The sequence below is a fragment of the Anolis carolinensis genome, unplaced genomic scaffold, assembly GCF_035594765.1.
Source record: "Anolis carolinensis isolate JA03-04 unplaced genomic scaffold, rAnoCar3.1.pri scaffold_20, whole genome shotgun sequence".
NCBI classification, from domain to species: Eukaryota; Metazoa; Chordata; class Lepidosauria; order Squamata; family Dactyloidae; genus Anolis; species Anolis carolinensis.
The window spans coordinates 1,404,090-1,422,911 of NW_026943830.1; the positions used below are offsets into that span (position 1 = coordinate 1,404,090).

General features: G+C 45.6%; 1 protein-coding gene across 1 annotated transcript; it reads left to right on the forward strand.

Annotated features, from left to right (window-relative positions):
- The first annotated feature begins 1,507 nt into the window (after positions 1 to 1,507).
- Positions 1,508 to 18,334, forward strand: dazap2 (DAZ associated protein 2). Its single transcript, XM_003216638.4, has 4 exons — positions 1,508 to 1,664; positions 4,641 to 4,762; positions 13,835 to 14,077; positions 16,803 to 18,334. Exons 1-4 carry the CDS (start codon positions 1,652 to 1,654, stop codon positions 16,929 to 16,931), a joined length of 507 nt encoding a protein of 168 aa, XP_003216686.1. The 5' UTR covers positions 1,508 to 1,651; the 3' UTR covers positions 16,932 to 18,334.
- Positions 18,335 to 18,822: the final 488 nt, after the last annotated feature.

Sequence of the window (18,822 nt, forward strand, 5' to 3'; positions counted from 1 at the left end):
TCCCTCCCAGTTTGGTGTCATCTGCAAACTTGATGATCATGCCTTCTAAGCCTTTGTCTAAGTCGTTAATAAAGATGTTGAACAGAACTGGGCCCAGGACGGAGCCCTGCGGCACTCCACTAGTGACTTCTTTCCAAGATGAAGACGACGCATTGGTGAGCACCCTTTGGGTTCGTTTGCTTAGCCAATTACAGATCCACCTAACCGTAGTTTTGTCTAGCTCACGTTTTACTAGTTTTGTTGCCAGAAGGTTGTGAGGGACTTTGTCGAAGGCCTTACTGAAATCTAGGTAGGTTACATCCATGGCATTCCCTGTATCGACCCAACTCGTAACTCTGTCGAAAAAAGAGATCAGATTAGTCGGACATGACTTGTTTTTGGTAAATCCGTGTCGACTATTAGCAATGACCGCATTTGTTTGTAAGTGTTTGCAGACCACTTCCTTAATGATCTTTTCCAGAATTTTGCCTGGTATCGACGTGAGGCTGACCGGACGGTAATTGTTTGGGTCGTTCTTTTTTCCCTTCTTGAAGATAGGGACCATATTTGCCCTCCTCCAATCTTCTGGGACATCTCCCGTTCTCCAAGAACTCTCAAATATGATTGCCAGTGGTTCTGAAATAACTTCAGCTAGTTCCTTCAGTACTCTTGGATGTAGCTGATCTGGCCCTGGCGACTTGAATTCGTTTAGAGTGGCCAGGTGTTCCTGGATAACTTGTTTCCCTATTTGGAGTTGGATTTCCCCAAATCCTTCGTCCATTCCATGTTGCTGAGGTTGAAGATGGCTTTCTTTTTGTGAGAAGACCGAGGCAAAGAAGGCATTGAACAGTTCTGCCTTTTCCCTGTCCCCTGTCGCCATCATCACATCTTCTCCTTGCAGAGGCCCTATCGCCTCCTTTTTCTTCCTTTTTCTATCAACATAAGCAAAAAAGCCTTTTTTGTTGTTTTTAATGTCTTGCCGGCACAAGGGTTTAGCCCACTACGCCACCGGGGGCTCCTTATACAATATATTGTTAGCATAGCACAATATTAGTATTATATATTACTATATTGTACTATACCACTATATTGCAATACCATTAGTTATATTACATGTAATATATAATTAATGCTAATGCCATGTAGTTGCTTATCATTGCAGACTTGCAAGGTGTGGCTGAATTTCAACTGGAAGACCTTGCAAAATTATAACTTCCAGTGAAAACGGCGCCAAACTGCATTCATTCTGCAGGGTTGGGATTCCATCTTTTAGGCCTTGTTGTATAATAGGGGATGAGGGGCTGGCAAGAGAGCCTCCTCCAAGATATAGGAGCAGGGCAGGGAAGAGTAGTACGAGCCAAGGCCGACCCTGCTTAGTTTCCGAGGTGCTCCTGTATCCGTCATAGCCGGAGGCCACGCCCCCTCCGCCTCTCCACCCTGGCCACGCCCCCTGACCCTGCCGGCCACTCTCGGCGTCCCATTCCCCTCAGCAGCGGCGCGGCGTGACGTCAGACGTCTCGACGTAACCCCTCTCTTCAGGGCTGCAGCGACAACAACAAGGAAGTGATTGAGCGAAGAGAGCCGTCCCTGCCGCCGCCGAAAACAGGAGTTGCCGGAACCGCCGCCGTGCCAGCCCGTCTTTTCCCTCCGCGCCTTTCTCGACGCCGCCGCCATGAACAGCAAAGGCAAGCCAGGCTGGCGCCGTCCTTCCCCTCTCACCCTGCCAACCCCACCCAGTCCCCGCTCACCTTTCTCAGGGTTGCTGTCCCTTTAAGGCTGGCGCCGCAGTCCCGTTATCTGAGGGCCTTGGCCGTAACTGGCGGGAGCCCTGGCCAATGAGAGGTCTTGGGAAGCCGAGGTGAAGGGTGGGGGGAAGGGCGGGTGTTCGGTTGCTATGACGCAACGCCTCTACCCAGGACAGTTAACCCTTTAAGCGCAAGGGCCTTTCTGGCCCCGCTTCCAGGGGATCCCAAGGCACCGTCACGACTAATGGGATTGACGGAAGAGCAGATTCCTTTCCTCGTTCTTGAATTCGAGTCCGCCAGAAAGCTTTAAATGTGGATGAAGGGAGAAGGACTGAGGTTGGGGCCTTGGAAGGGGAAGAGGAGGATCACAAAACTGCCTCTGTTTCCACCAAATGTAGATGCTCAGTAGTGGCCTGTATTTCAGAGGAAGAAACTGGCAAAACCACCTCTCGAGTATTCCTTGCCTCAGGAAACACTATGAAATAAACGGGATTGCCATAAACCAACAGGCAAGGCACTTGAAGGCACACGAACGCATAGGAAATAAAGCTAAACATAATCACCTGCAAGGCCTCAACCATAGAAAAAATGGAGAAGGGGGGTTATCACAAAATTAAACGGACTCATTAATCCTGTCCAGACTTATATCTGAAAGTCCCAACCTAATAATAATAATAATAATAAACTTTATTTGTATATTGCCTTATCTCCCTGAAGGGACTCAGGGCGGTTTCTAACACGTAAGGCAAACATTCAGTTGCCGGAAAGAAAACCGTACAGACAATAAATCGGAATCTGTGATGGTTTAATTCTCTACTACACTAGAATCTGGATTATCTGCTTTGAACTGGATTATATGGCAGTGTAGATTCATATAATCCAGTTATATGTGGATTATCTGCTTTAATAATCTGGATTATTTGGCCATGTAGAAGGGGCCTTACTTACAAGCAATCCAAAGATTCAACCTACATCTTATAGTTAAGAAGGGGATGAAGCAATAGGAAGTGAGAGAAATCTACCCCCAGGAAGGGAAATTCACTCCCGGAAGCGTTATCATGAGGAAAAGGTATCCCCACTAAAGCTTTATCACCTATCCTTAATAATGTAAAATATAAATTTTATGATTAGCCTTTAGGCCATATCACAATACTAAACCAAACAACAAGGCTCACTAGGACTTGATTACACCCTATGTAGTAAATTAAAATAAGACACTTATAACAATCAATGTTATGTTCAATTCACTGATACTAGGTTTAATTTGATGTTAGGTTTTTAATGCTGGTTTCATATGTGGGGTCTTGGGATTTTATGCCAATATCTATCTGTTTTATGAAGGCATTAAATGTATGACGTTGTTTGTTGGAATCTCTATGTTATCCAAAGCTTGTGTGTGTGTGTATGTGTGTGTATCTCTGTATTTATTTGGCTGGAGTTACACTTAAAATGCACCTGCTCTGACTTACATACAAATTCAGTTTAAGAACAAACCTACAGAACCTATTTTTTCTGTAACCTGGGGACTGCCTGGATATTATTCCAACCTATATAAAGTCACAAATCCAAAGAAATGGAACTTTTGTGATAATGGGTGTTGTAGACCATGTCCTACCCCCTGAATGCCTAAATTATCAACCTTGCTATCAGAGGAATATCTGGGTCTGCTTTTGACAAAATCCACAAGAAAATCTTGCTTCATTTGTACAAGCCATATGCCTTAATATAGTTTACAGTTTAAAATACTAAGACAAAAAGGGGCCACTCAAAATAACTTAGGGTATTGATAATCTCTTGTAAAGCAGGTAGCATGCATTGTCAGTCAGTCTTCCACAGAAGAAATGCCTTTTAAATCACCCCTTAGAAGGTAATAAATGGGCTGCCTCATGTGACTTTATTTCAACAGCCACTGATATGCTTTTTTGTTTTTCTACCTCCTATATTTCAATGTTGAGTTGACCTTGTCTGGCTAGATGAAATAAGATTATTTCATCCTCTTTAAACTACGCTATCAGCCTGATTGTTTGAACTCCATATCTAAACATATTGTTTGAATTGCTACAGATATTATCTGAGCAGACGCCTTATCGATAGGAGGCTAGTATTTACTGTTGAATTTAAACAGAGCTTCCTATAGGGTGGATCTACATCATAGAATTAATGCAGTTTGATACCACTGTAGCAGCCATGACTCTGTGCTTTGGAATCATGGGAGTTATAGTTTTATAAGGCCTTTAGGCTTCTCTGCCCTAAAGTGCTGGTGCCACACCATACTGCAAATCCCAGGTTCCTATAGTATTGAGCCATGGCAGTTAAAGTGGTTTCAAACTGCATGAATTCTATAGTGTATATGAATCCATAGTTGAAGCACAGGTAGGAGAGTTGATTAGGCTGTGATCCTGTATGTGTTCATCAAGTGGTAAGTTCCACTAAACTACAACTTACTTCTGAGGAGGTATATATTGGACTGTGCTGTTAGATTTCAGTTGTTTTGCATACTTCATTTTAAAATCAGCAGGTTAATGGAAAAGAAATGGATTTGGTATCTGACCATAGGAATAATAATCAAGCAATTATTTCCTTTCTGGCTTATGAAGTATATTTATGTTCCCCACGAGATGGCACTCTCTAGTTTTTAAAAAGTAATTATTGACTACCTTTGTTCCTAATGGGAGAGCAGGTTTGAATGACATTGATTAAATCACTTTCTTTTCTTTTGAATTTCAAGTAGTTTCTGGCAGGTGCTGAAAAGCAGATGTTTGTGGAATTTGGACCTTCCTCAAATTAGATAGCCCCTTTCTTGAACATCTGTATTTGTTCAAGGAAAGCTCCCAAAGGAGGGAATTTCCCTGATTTCAAACACTTCCTGTTTCTTTCCAGCGACTGTGCTAACATTGATTAACTTCCTTTTTTCAGGTCAATACCCTACCCAGCCTTCCTACCCAGTTCAACCTCCTGGTAATCCATCGGTGTTTCCACAGACCATACCTCTTCCTCAAGCTCCTCCTTACACTGAAGCTCCTCCTGCTTATTCAGAAGTATGTAATCTATAATCCATCCACTAGAAAAAGAGAATACAATCCTTGTTGAATCTTATAGTGTCCTTTTTCTCCTATAAAGAGTTACAATGGTGATTAAGGATAGTAATAAATGTGTTTCGTTCAGTAGAATATCACCTGCTAACCCACCTAGTGGCATTTTTAACTATTTCTAAGCTCCTTGTAAAATGTTTTGATTGCAACCACATAAAGAACATATGTGTGTCTGAATCTGAGTTTTTGTATAGCAGTGGAAGCCTCTCGTTCTCAGAGTCTGCACCAAAAATTTTTTTTATATAAAGGGTAGTAATGTATAAAGGGTAGTTACTTTATAAAAGCCTGTTATACTAGATCAGATTGCTTACTTGAGTGTATTGATTTGTACCAAATATGTTGATTTTTACCTAACATTATGCAAACAAGCATTTGGTGAGTGACGACAATAATATAGCAGATGGATGACAACCTCGGGATCAGTGCAATGTTCAAATGTTTTATGTTTATGTTTGATGGTTTATAGTTTTTAATGATTTAAGTTATAGTTATATGTTATTGTTTTAGATATGGGATATACAGTTTTTATTGTATGTGAGGCATGGAACTTTTGCCATTTTGTGTTAATCGCTTTGAGTCCCCCGCAGGAGTCAGAAAAACAGTATATACATTCAATAAGTAAACAAATAAAATGTTGATTTTTACCTAATATGTCGACCTGTACCTATATATCATACAGGATACTTAATCTTTCATAGTGGTTTTGCTAATATTTGTACTAAGGTTAATTAGTTTTGAATTATACTGTAACACAAAATGGTCCACCTTCTGATAAGAGCACACCAAGAGCTTGTTGCGCCTGTTCCAGCTCAGCCTTTGTCCCTGTTGACATCTTCTGGTTCAAGATACTGATATTTCCCTTATATCAAAATCTTAGCAGGACTACCAGAGATTGTCTCTTTTCTTCTATTTCACTACAACGACAGCACCTGCTGCTTGAGCCTGCCATTTACATACAAGGGACAGCTAAGAATCTTACTTAGAATGTTTAAAAAGAAACAACCTTCAGAGGATGATCCAGCATTCTGTATCTCCCTTCTCATGAAGGCTCATCAATGGGCAAACATAATCATCTTTTGGAAACATTTTGTGGCCTGCTTGCTAGCTATCAGACTGAAGTTTGTTGTTATGTGCTGTTGGGCATCCAACGCCCAGAAGCTCTAGCTGGCTTGTTCAGTGGTCAGGAATTTTGGGAGCGGAAGTCCAGAACACCTGGAAGGCCACAGGTTGAAGAGGCCTGCTCTAAAGTTTTATGTCACCTTAAAATCAAAAGCCAGGATCTGGTAGTATCAAATTGTTAATGGAATGGACTATTCCACATGCTTTTAATAATACTTCTGTTCACTTGGGGATATATCAAAGACTTCCCTGTGAAAGCAGAATGGCAGACAGTGGCCCTTGGCGAGTCACTGTACTTGTATTCTATTGAAGAAGACAAGAGACTACGGTCTCTTTCTGGAAATGCCCCTTTCTTCAAGGCCTGGCCATTGGGAGCCCCCTGAACCGATATATAATAGAAGAGATAGTTTGGGAAATCACCTATTGAAAAGTTGCAGGGAAATCCTAAGCCATCCCTGCCATAGTGCCAGGCTTGGGGCCAGGCATTGAAGAAATATGTTGCCCTAAAAAGAGTGGCTGAAGATGACAATGGAAGAAATGAAGGCAAGAGAAGGAAGAATGGTTTGAAAACAAGAGTCTTGGTGATTACATCTTTTATAGTTTTTGTCCCAGAATCTGCATTCCAGGGAACTGTGCTGTTTTATAGTGCAAACCAACCAGAAATCAATTCATGACTCTTTGTTTCAGGATAGCAATTCTGTTTCAAAGAGCAGGGAGAAGGACAGGTTGCTTACCTGTAACCATGTTTCTTCGAGTGTACTCTGTGAATTCACACTAATGGAGAGGCTGCGCCTGCGCAGGTCCCAACGGAAACTCTTCCCAAGCTGAAGTTTAAATTTTGGCGGTAGCCACGCCCCTCCGTTCCCGGAGGGCATATAAGGCAGCCCTCGGCGTCTCCTCCCCAGTTCCTACGCCGCAAAAGGCAACGAGAAAGGAAGAGGGTTTGCCAGAGGGGAAGGAAGGGCGGGCTTGTGTGAATTCACAGAGTACACTCGAAGAAACATGGTTACAGGTAAGCAACCTGTCCTTTTTCTTCGTGTACTCTGTGAATGCACACTAATGGAGACTAGCAAGCTTAGGTCTCGGAGGCGGGCTAAGCAAACCCTGACAACGAGAAACTGTCCAAACATATGTTTATTAAACATGAAAACATGAAAACATGGTCCGAGGACCCATTATAGTATTGCATCAATACACGCCAAACACCGAGAGCAGCCCGGTAAGGCATGATATAACCCTTTAAGAGCACATGTGTAAGCAGGAACATCATTCCCCCAAGGGGGAAGGCAGTAGCAAATAAGGCACAAATCGTTAAGAGAGCAGTGCAAACATGTACCGAACAGGAAAAAACAGCGAAAGGGTCGCATGAGAAAAAACACCCACCGAGAAGACATAAATGCACAAGATTTAGGACAAGCATGAAGATAAAACTGCCCTAGCAAAGGCTGAGTCCTTCAAAGTTCTTTGGTCTACCCTATAGTGAGACACAAATGTAAGGGGGTTAGACCAGATCGCTGCCCTGCAGATGGAGTCCAGGGGAATGCCCCTCAGGAAGGCAGTCGACGTGGAGAGACCTCTCGTCGAACGCGGGCGAACCGACGGGGGAGGAGGTCTCTTGGCTAGTTCATAGGCCAGTTCAATAGCCTGAGCAATCCAGTGTGAGAGTCTTTGAGAAGAAATAGGATTGCCCAGTTTATCTGGGGCATGGGCCACAAAAAGTTTTGGGGTCTTTCGAATGTCCTTAGTACGGTCCCGGTAGAACAGAAGTGCTCTACGCACATCAAGGAGGTGCAGTCTCCGCTCAAGGGGAGACGAGGGGTCTGGGAAGAAAGCGGGAAGGACAATGTCCTGGTTAAGGTGAAAAGCAGAGACCACCTTGGGAAGGAAGGTGATGTCCGGACGGAGAACGGCGCGATCGTGATGAAAGCGGAGGTAGGGTTCATCGACCCGAAGGGCCGCCAGCTCCGAGGGTCTGCGCGCTGAGGTTATGGCCACCAAGAAGGCAACTTTCCAAGAAAGGAGACGTAGGTCGGTCGAAGCCAGCGGTTCAAAGGGAGAGGCAGTAAGCTGAGAAAGTACAAGCTCGAGGTTCCACCCTGGAGTGGGAGGTTGAGTCGGTGGGCAGATGTTGTTGTATCCTTTCAAGAAGGTCTTGACAAGGTGGTCGGAGAAAAGAGATGGTCTACCATGTTGTTGAAAACACCAGGACAGAGCGGCCAGGTAAGATTTCATAGAAGCAAGAGAAAGTTTTTGGTCTGCCAGAGACATAAGGAAGTCCAGCACAATCGGTACCGAGGTTGGAAAGACAGTAATTCCTCGGGAGCGAAGAAAGGAGCGAAAGCGAGAGACTTTATAAGTGTAGGCCCTGGTTGTAGCCGGTTTGTGAGCTGCGCGGAGGACCTCCTGTAGGTTTTGCGGGAGGGAGGTCAGGCGAGAATCCTCCAAGCAGTGAGATGTAGAGAGGGGAGATCCGGGTGGAGGATCTGGCCGTTCTCCCTGGACAAGAGGTGTGGCAGAAGAGGTAGAGTGAAGAAGGTCGCCTTGGAGAGATGAAGAAGAGCCGGGAACCAAGATTGACGAGGCCAGGCTGGAGCTATCAGGATCGCCGACGTAGGTACCGACCGGAGTTTCTGCAGGACCTTCGGTATCAGAGGAAAGGGCGGAAAGAGATAGATCGGTTCCGCCGACCAGTCCAGAAGAAAGGCGTCTCCCAGGCAGCCTGGAGAGGAGGACGGGGGGAGTCTTGCCCCGTATCGGGGCAGCTGAGCGTTCTCGGGAGAAGCGAAAAGGTCTAGAGTGGGGAAGCCCCATTTGAGAAAAAGAGAGAGAAGAGTCTCGGGGTCGAGCATCCACTCGTGGGAGGAAGTCGTCATCCTGCTGAGGGCGTCTGCCAAGTTGTTCTGGATCCCGGGAAGGTGAATCGCCGAGATTTGGATGTTGCGGGCTATGCACCAATGCCACAGCTGGGAGGAGAGGAGCATCAGCTTCCTTGAACCCGTGCCACCCTGTTTGTTGATGTAAAAGACTGCTACCGTGTTGTCTGACTGAATGAGTACAGATGTCCGGGAGATCAGGCGTGAGAAGGCTCTCAGAGCCTTGAAGATAGCAAGGAGTTCGAGAAAGTTTATGTGATTTGTCTTCTCGGAGGGAGACCAAAGGCCCCGAACAGTGAGACCCTTCATGTGGGCTCCCCAGCCGAAGTTGGATGAGTCCGTGGTTATGGTGGTGGAGGGAGGAAATGGGTGGAACGGAAGACCCCTGCAAACGTTGGAGAGGGACTTCCACCAGAGAAGCGACCGACGAACGTGAGGCGGGACCGAGAGAAACCTCGAGTTGGGGTGGCGGAATGGCTTGAAAGCGTCTATGAACCACCTTTGAAGAGGCCGGAGATGAAGCCTGGCGAACGGGGTCGTGAAGACTGTGGAGGCCATATGGCCGAGCAGTACCTGGATGGGTCGAGCCCGAACCCTCCGGTGGGTCTCGCAGAAAATGATTTGTTGGCGAAGAGCTAGAAACCTGTCGAACGGAAGGGAGACAGTTTGAGCAATTGAGTCGAACAGGGCACCGATGAAGCAGATTTTGTTCGACGGGGTGAGGTGAGATTTGTCGTGGTTCAATTGAAGACCGAGAGATTCTAGAAGACAGAGGGTGTAGTCGACGTGACGTCGGAGAAGGGCAGGGTCGGATTCGACGAGAAGCCAATCGTCTAGATATGGAAAGACTGTGATCCCTTGGAGCCGGAGGTGGGCAGCCACGACAGCGACGACTTTGGTAAAGACCCTTGGGGCCGTAGTGAGGCCAAAGGGTAAAACGGTGAACTGGTAGGTCTGGTCGAGAACTTTGAAAGAAAGGAAGCGCCTGTGGTTTTCTCGAATCGCCACGTGGAAATAGGCGTCTCGAAGGTCTATAGACACGAAGTAGTCTCCGCGCTGAAGCATCGGGAGGATGGAGGCGATGGAGACCATCCTGAACTTGGTTGGACGTATGAAGACGTTGAGCATGCGTAAGTCCAGAATTGGGCGGAGGCCCCCACCCCTCTTCGGGACCGTAAAGTATCTGGAGAAGAAGCCTTGAGGGTCCTGTACCGATGGAGAAGGCCGAATAGCCCCCTTGGCGAGAAGGGCGTCGACCTCTGCGAGAATTTCTTGAGAAGGGTTGGAGAGAAGGACTTGGCCCGTGGGCGGGAGTCCTTCGAATTCTAAGGCATAGCCTTCTTGGACAATTTTGAGAACCCAGGCATCTGAAGTAATGGATTTCCACCGGTGGAAGAAGGGAGCCAGGCGGTCTAGAAAGAGACCATGAGGTTGATTTGGTGAGAGGGAAGGGTGTGGAGGCATGAGATCTGCATCGGTACCGTAGAAAGAGTCTTTGGAAAGAAGGATGGCGTCAGGAACGCCGGAGAGGTTGAGCAGCAGTGGGGGTGGCTCGGCCGCGTTGTCTTTGTGGCTGAGCGGCCCGACGGGGTTGCTGGCGATTTTGGTTGTTTGAAACCGAGGGACGCCGGAAGGATTGATGGCGGTAAGAAGGAGGCGGGAAGCGTCGAAAGCGTTGAGGAAACCACTTGGTGCGGTGAACCTGGGGTTGATCGCCGCATTTAGTGGCCAGGACTTTAAAATCGTGGTTGGTTTTTAGCTTGTCGTCGGTGCCAGAGTTAAAGAGGCCCATGGCGTCGAAGGGGAGGTCCTCGATGACCTGCCTCGAGGAGGAAGACAGACCGGAAGATCTCAGCCAGGCGTGGCGACGAATAGCAATGGCGTGGGCAATCATCTTGCCGGCCGTGTCGCCCGTATGCTTAGCCATCTGGATTTGATGATGCGCTAACGAATCGGCCTCTTGCTGGAGGGTGGACATGACGGACCGGTCTTCATCCGACAATTTAGAGAAGAAGGGCTGAGCTTTTTCCCAAAGGATCTGCTGGTATGCCCCCATACAGGCCCCATAGTTCGCCATTCTACAGAGTAGAAGAGCTCCGGAATAGAGCTTTCGACCGACCGCGTCGAACCTCTTGCCCTCTCTGTCTGCAGGGGTAGTGGATTCACGGCCGGAAGACTGAGAAGCTTTAACGACCATGGAGTTCGGGTCGGGATGGTGTTTAAGCCATTCTAAAGTGTCGTCATCTGTACGATACCAAGACTCGATTCTCTTCGAGGTAGGAGGGATCGAGGAAGGAGTCTTCCACGAAGATTGGATGACATCTAGGAGATAAGGCAAAAATGGCAACAGCGTGGCTGGAGGGGCCTGGGCTTGGACCCGTTTGAAGACTGGGTCAGTAACTGCCTTGGAAGTCTGTTTGATTTCTAGACCCAGGGCGTCGGCCATTCTAATCATTTGTTCGGAGAAAGCCCGAATGTTGTCGGTAGGCGAAGGAGGGTCCACCTCATAGGCGTCATGAGGAGGAGAGAGATCAAGGCCTAAGGATACTACTGAGGCCGAGAGAGCGGAATCAGGGCGATCTATGTCGATCTCATCGTCCCCAGCCCCTTGAGGGGACTGGGGGGGGGATGACAACACAGTTTCTGGTGGCGGCAAAGCCTCAAGAGCAGAAGCCATCTGTAGCCGAGTATCCTTGGAGGCCGAGGCCTGGGCCGCTCGAGCCAGGCGAGTGGTCTGTCTACCCCGTTCCGGTGTCGAGGTCGGGGGAAAAAGCTGCTGGCGAGACTGACGATGGGAGACAGCAGGTCGAGGAGATGGCACCCTGACCACTGTCTGAGTGGAGTGGTGGGGTGAGTCCTGCAACTCGCCATCAGAAAGTTGCTGAGGAGAAGTTTGGCGAGGTCGCTGAGCAGGAGCGATCGGAGAGGACCTTCTAGAAGAAGTCGCCGAAGAAAGGACGTCCATCTTGGAGGAAGCAGAAGAGGAAGAGCGTTGGGTTGCCCTCTTCTTAGCGAGTGGTTGTTTTGATGGAACCCTCAGGGATTTTCCCGGCGTGGGAGGGACCATTGCTGAGTCGGATTGGGTCCGACGAGCTTCCTCGTGAGCCCTTTTAAGGGCGATCTTCATCGCAGAGGTCGACGGAGGAGCCCCAAGATGGGATCGGGCCGAAGATACGGAAGCCACCGAGCTCGATGTCGAGGAAGGGCCGACCCGGCCAGAACGCGTCGACACCGTAGCCGTGGTGAGTGTGCACGGTGGTTTAGCGGCCTTAGACGATCTGGAGGCTCTGGACACCTTAGACGAGACCGAAGGGGCTTTAGCTGTTGAAGCCGACATCGAACCCGGATTAAGTGGCGGCTTCGTGCCCGAAGTCGACGGAGCGGGTTCAGGGGCAAGCGATTTTTCGTAGAGCGCCGCTCTAAGCCTCGCGGCTCTATTCTTTCTAGCCTGAGCCGTTAGGGCCAGGCAGAAGCGGCAGGTACCGACGACATGCGCCTCTCCGAGGCAGTAGAGGCACTTGGCGTGGCCGTCGGAATCAGGAATTTTAGCGGCACACTGAGTGCAGCGCTTGAAGCGAGTCGTAGACATGAGAATCCGAAGTGAACCTTGCGGCGGAAAAAAAGGAACTGGGGAGGAGACGCCGAGGGCTGCCTTATATGCCCTCCGGGAACGGAGGGGCGTGGCTACCGCCAAAATTTAAACTTCAGCTTGGGAAGAGTTTCCGTTGGGACCTGCGCAGGCGCAGCCTCTCCATTAGTGTGCATTCACAGAGTACACGAAGAAAAAACATTTTGCTGAAATTCAGAAGAGGCTTTCCTCAGCCCAGGAAGCTTGGCAGAGCACTTACAGGCATTTTTAAGCTCTCTTTGCCAGTTCTGAAATTAAGGAAAGGCACTGGACTAAAATCCTAAAGAGCTACCTTTAATGTAACTGGTAACTCCTCGTTTCCTCATCTCATAGTCCATTCTGGAAATAAAAGAAGGCTGTTCTCTTTTTATTTTCTGTTTTTGAGCTCCTAGAACAGTGATGGGCAACCTTTTGCGCTTGGTGTGTCAAAATTCACCAAAAAGCCTAGCATGACTTGGATGGTGTATCACTTCAAGAAAAAAACCATAATTTCGCAATACGTATAGTTTAAATAACAAAAATATATAATTGTAATATATAACTGTATTTAATAAATCAAAAACTATTTACCACCATTATTTCCACATACAACAATCTATGGTACCTCTTGCAGTTTCCACGCTGCTTTCTCTCTATTCTAGTTTCAATGTAGTCATGAATAATAAATAATACAATAATAATAAGGTAAAAGTTTCCCCTGGCATTAAGTCCAGTCATGTCTGACTCTGGGGGTTGGTGCTCATCTCAATTTCTAAGCCGAAGAGCCGGCGTTGTCCGTAGACACCTCCAAGGTCATGTGGCCATAGGCATGACTGCATGGAGCGCTGTTACCTTCCCACCGGAGCAGTAACTATTGATCTACTCACATTGGCATGTTTTCGAACTGCTAGGTTGGCAGGAGCTGGAGCTAACCTGGCACCTTTCGGTCTTCAGCTCAGTGCTTTAACGCACTTCGCCACCGGGGTTTCTAACAATAATATAATAGTAATAATATGATTATATACTACAATAATACTATATATATATATATATATATATATATATATATATATATATATATATAAAAATAAATGTAATGTGCATAATTCCCATGGAGTAAACAACAAAACCACTGGACGAAATCATACCAAATATGGCCACAAAAGACATAGTCATTCAATCAATCTGCATGCGGCAAGGTGTCAGCAAAAATGGCTAGGCGTGTCAGTGCTGACACGCGTGTCATAGGTTGGCCATCACTGTCCTAGAAAGACTTGACTAGCCACATGCTGTATGTGGAATGGACCTTGTTCTGTTTTACCAACTCATGTCCCATATTCTTGGAGATGGAAGGTGTTGAGATGAATGTGTTGTTTCAGAAGAAGAAATCTTACTTCACTGTATTCTTTTTCTCTTCAGCTCTACCGTCCAAACTTTGTGCATCCTGGAGCTGCCACTGTGCCAACCATGTCTGCAGCTTATCCCGGGGCCTCACTGTACCTTCCTATGGCTCAGTCTGTGGCTATGGGCCCCATGGGTTCCTCAGTTCCATTGGCTTTTTACCCTGTGGGGCCAGTCTATCCGCCTGGATCCACCGTTCTTGTTGAGGGTGGCTTTGATGCTGGAGCAAGGTTTGCAGCAGGTGCCCCTGCAAATATTCCTGTAAGTAAGAGTAGTCTTTGCTGTTTGTCTCCATACTTCTGCCACTCATTTTTTTACTAGTTTCAGAGAAGATAGCTCAAAAAAGCGTTAAAGAGTTACTTCTTGTTGGAAAATCCTGTATATAAACTACACAGTGCTCATGTGTTAATTGATAGTTTTTCTCCACTGTAACCACAAACCATCCTGCAATGAATTTAAGCTGTTTCAGCCATGAACATAACTGTGAATGTAAATTGTGGTATAATTACTGTGAAGTTAAATGGAGACCCCCCCCCCCTTCCCTTTGCCTTGATTCTTCTGGATCTTTGCTGGAGTTTCTTGGAAAGTTAAAATAACTAATTTCCTTCAGTTGTCATTAACATTGGAAACACTTTAAATCTTTTCAGCAAGCTTAACAAATAATTTTGTGGGGGGGGGGGGAGATTCTTAATCTTCTGGAAAGTAAGACTTTGAAGAAGCAAATTTGTAAAATGATTAGGGAGATATACAGAGACACTATGCAAGATCCACCAAAGGGTTTCAGGGTGTTTGTTGGCATCGTGCTTGGAAGGCTTCCACCCTGTGCAGCTGCTTTTCTGCTTCACCTTTCTGGGTGCCCTTTGTTTTAATGTGGACGGGCCAATACACAAAATGCTGCCCCTTGTTTCTCATTTGATTGAGCAAGCTGCAGAAAGAGCTGAGAATGGGAAAGGGTCAATTTCTGTATGTCCACAATATTATGAGTTCTGTAACTCAACCTCAATATCACTTCATGTAAAGGCAGTCAAGGAGAGAAGTCAAAGTTCAGTGGTGCAGCATAGTCTGTGTGAGAATGTCTCAGGCTCGGTTCTTGACTCCTTATGCAGTTAAATTTGTGTAGAAGACTTGGGGCAGATTCTGTACCTGAACCCCTGGCAAACTACCTCCCCATATGAGACTGTCCAATTCTGGGCACCGCAGTTGAAGGGAGATATTGACAAGCTGGAATGCGTCCAGAGGAGGGCAACTAAAATGATCAAAGGTCTGGAGAACAAGCCCTATGAGGAGCAGCTTAAAGAACTGGGCATGTTTAGCCTGCAGAAGAGAAGGCTAAGAGGAGACATGATAGCCATGTACAAATATGTGAGGGGAAGTCATAGGGAGGAGGGAGCAAGCTTGTTTTCTGCTGCCCTGGAGACTAGGACGCGGAACAATGGCCTCAAACTATATGAAAGGAGATTCCACCTGAACATCAGGAAGAACTTCCTCACTGTGAGGGCTGTTCGGCAGTGGAACTCTCTGCCCCAGACTGTGGTAGAGGCTCCTTCTTTGGAGGCTTTTAAGCAGAGGCTGGATGGCCATCTGTCGGGGGTGCTTTGAATGAGATTTCCTGCTTCTTGGCAGGGGGTTGGACTGGATGGCCCATGAGGTCTCTTCCAACTCTACTATTCTATGATTCTATGTTAGACCCTATGTTTCTCAATAGAGGCTTTCTTTCAGTCCTACCATCCTTGTAGGGTTGATTTGTAGACAATATAGTGCCCTCTTGGTGGCTGTTCCTAAGCTCCTGAACTCACTTCTCAGTGAGAGTGGAATGGCTCCCTCCTTATTTTCCTTCCATCAGCAAACACAGACCTTTTTTTTTCTCTGCCAAGCTTTTAGAAATTGAAGTTTTTGAGGAAAGGCTTTTAATAGGATATGATACTGTTGTGAACTCTATTGCTTTTAAACTGGTTTTATCATTTTAAGCACATGTATTTAAATTGTTTTAATACTGTTCATAGTTTAATTCGATTTTAAGATAATTTTTGTCACTTTTTGAATTTATGAGCTTCCTTTAGCTCCACTCTAGGAGATTAGTGGAGTATAAATAAAAAGATGATGGTGGTAATGGTACAAGGTCAGGGACATAAAGCTATATTTTTCACTAAAGGCCTTATCAACCTTATGATTGTTTCCAGAGAGCCATTTATAATCGTAAGACTAAAATGTAACTGTTTTGCCCTGGCATTGAAAGCCCCACAGGTCACACAAAATGACATGGTGGACCGGGCCTGTGGGCTTGCGTTCACACGTGGATTAGCTGCAACAATGATCTTGGCAGCTTTGTAGATTCAATTGTGTGCATGATTTACTTGTAACATAGGTAGTCTCCTTGCCCAGAAAATGCATCTACTGTATGGCATGCCCCTTTCAGTGCAATCTAGTGCATCCCATTGAACATTTGTTAAACTATGCTTTTGGACCTCAACCTGGCAGCTCATGTGCTGTCAGGATGCTTTTCCCAATGTTTAAGTCAGGCATAGGCAAACTTCAGCCCTTCAAGTGTTTTGAACTTCAATTCCCACAAGTCCTAACAGCCTGCTGTTAGGAATTGTGGGAGTTGAAGTCTAAGCACCTGTAGGGCTGAAGTTTGCCCATGCCTGGTTTAGGTGGAATCTCTTTTTGCAATTTGAATCCTTTGCTTTGTGTCCTAGTCTCTAGAGTAGCTGAAAACAAGATTGCTCCCTCAAATTACCTTTTCAAATATTTAAACATGGATATCATGTCCCTTGCTCTTCCCCAAGTTAAACACGTCTAGCTCCCTAAACTCCTCCTCACAGGGCTTCGCTTCCAGACCTTTGGCCATTTTGTTCGCCCTTCCTTGGACAATGTTCAGGACATTGTCAATATTGTTCTTGAATTGAGATGCCCGGAACTGGACACAGCCCTTGTCTTGAAGTTGTCACCCACTTACCCTACTAACTTTGTTTTTCTTGTCTTCCAGCCCCCTCCTCCTGGCTGCCCTCCAAATGCAGCCCAGCTGGCTGTCATGCAGGGCGCCAATGTGCTAGTGACGCAACGCAAGGGCAACTTCTTCATGGGGGGCTCGGACGGTGGCTACACCATCTGGTGAAGGACGGGGGGCTACATTGGTGTAAAGGAACGACATCACATACTGTCAGCACTTCTCACAATGTAACCGCTTTAGTCGTATTAACCTGGAGTTGCAGTTTAGACACATGATGATGCGGGGTGTCTTCCTGGTGCCCTGACCCTTCAGGCACTTTTTCTTTTAAAAATTTTAAAAAACAAAAACAAGGAGCAAACTTTAAATACAAAACCATGCAGTGGTAGGAGTGCCTCTCTTAAATCTTCGGGGGTTATATTTTGAAATTAATATGAGCTAAGCTGACCCATGAGTTTCCCTTTAATTCCACTGGAGAGTGCTAGAGACTGCATTATTCTCCTCTTTCTCTTTCGCTTTTATTGATAAACTATATATATATAAAAACCAGGTGTGTGGGGGTGGGGCATGGGAGGGGGTGGGGGGAGGGGCAGAAATGGAAGGTTGAAAGAAAGCCTGGCTTCCAAGTATCAACCATATAAAAAGCTTGCAGATATACCTTTTACCAATGAATAGGAATAAGAGATTGCATCTTCTTTCCTCTTCCATAGAATCAATGGTGCTGAGGAGAAAGGTAGCCACACCTAGATTTTTTTTCAGGGGCAGAGGCATCCATGGGGGATGCCCTGTAAGAGGAATGGGGCTTTGTGGGTACAGTTCTTGATTTCAACGCTGCCATCAGCCCCTTCCACTCACCTTTGCTCTCTGTTCCTTTACTATAGGAAGGTATGCAGCTAAGAGCGTTGCCCTGGGATGTTCTTTTTATACACTCTTAAAGTGATCTTGGACTCCCCTTTGCACATTAAGAATCTAGCTGAAGCCATGTTTTGGTGCCAGAAACACAACATTTCATCAAATGCTTCCTGTACGTTTAAAAATATTAATTAAAAAGCTTAAAATGAAACAATTTTTTAAAAGGGGGTGGAGGGGGGAATTGAGCAACCCGGTGTCTTGATAACAAAACTCTGTACGGAATGTTATTCAGGCTAGAGAGACAGGAACGCCTGTGGGATGTTATTCAGTGTGCAAGTTTGGATTTGATGGAGGTCTTTTTGGGTTTTGTTCTTTTTCTTTTTTTAAAATAGATTAAAACTTTTTAAAAACGACTTGGGTACAATGAAGTCTTATTAGGATCAAGAAGAATATTTCAGGGATCTTCAATCTTTTTTGTTGTTGTTGTTGCTTTTGTTTTTATGAATTAAAAAATTTATCAGATCTGGTGAATATATTTTATCTTAATTTTCTGTGTTTTGTATGTGTCATGGTCCACCATACAGCTGACTGTTAATGAAAGGTTGGAAATTCTAGGTCTCTCTGTAAACACTGTGGTGCACTTAACTTGTGGACTTTTTATACTAAAACAAGTAGAATAAAGGCTATTTTGAAAATTTGAATAAAGTGACAAAGTTGAATTTAGCCTCTTAAATTCCTGTCTGTCATAACATTCTAAGTTTCACAATCTTGTTTTGCCTTTTTATCTTGCTTCTTTTGTTTTGGTTTTCATTATTAAACCATGGGAGGAGAATAATGCTAATTGAGATTGCGTGAAGTTGGGAATAATTAAGTCTCCCCATACACCGTAATTCCAAAGAAAATGTGTTTGAAGCTATTACCATATATACTGAAATATAAGCTGAGTTTTTCAGTCCTTTTTTTAGGGCTGAAAAAGCTCCCCCTGGCTTATACTTGAACGAGGGTCATGGCTGGCTTATATTCAGGTTGGATTATACCCGAGTATGTAGGTAATCAGAGTTGGACAGTCTTATCTTATTATCTTAAGTTACAGTTTTATGTACACATTCAAAAAACATTTAACCTACTGATGGCTCAAATAATGTAATTTTATTGGTATCTATTTTTATTTTTGAAATTTACCAGTAGTTGCTGCATTTCCCAACGT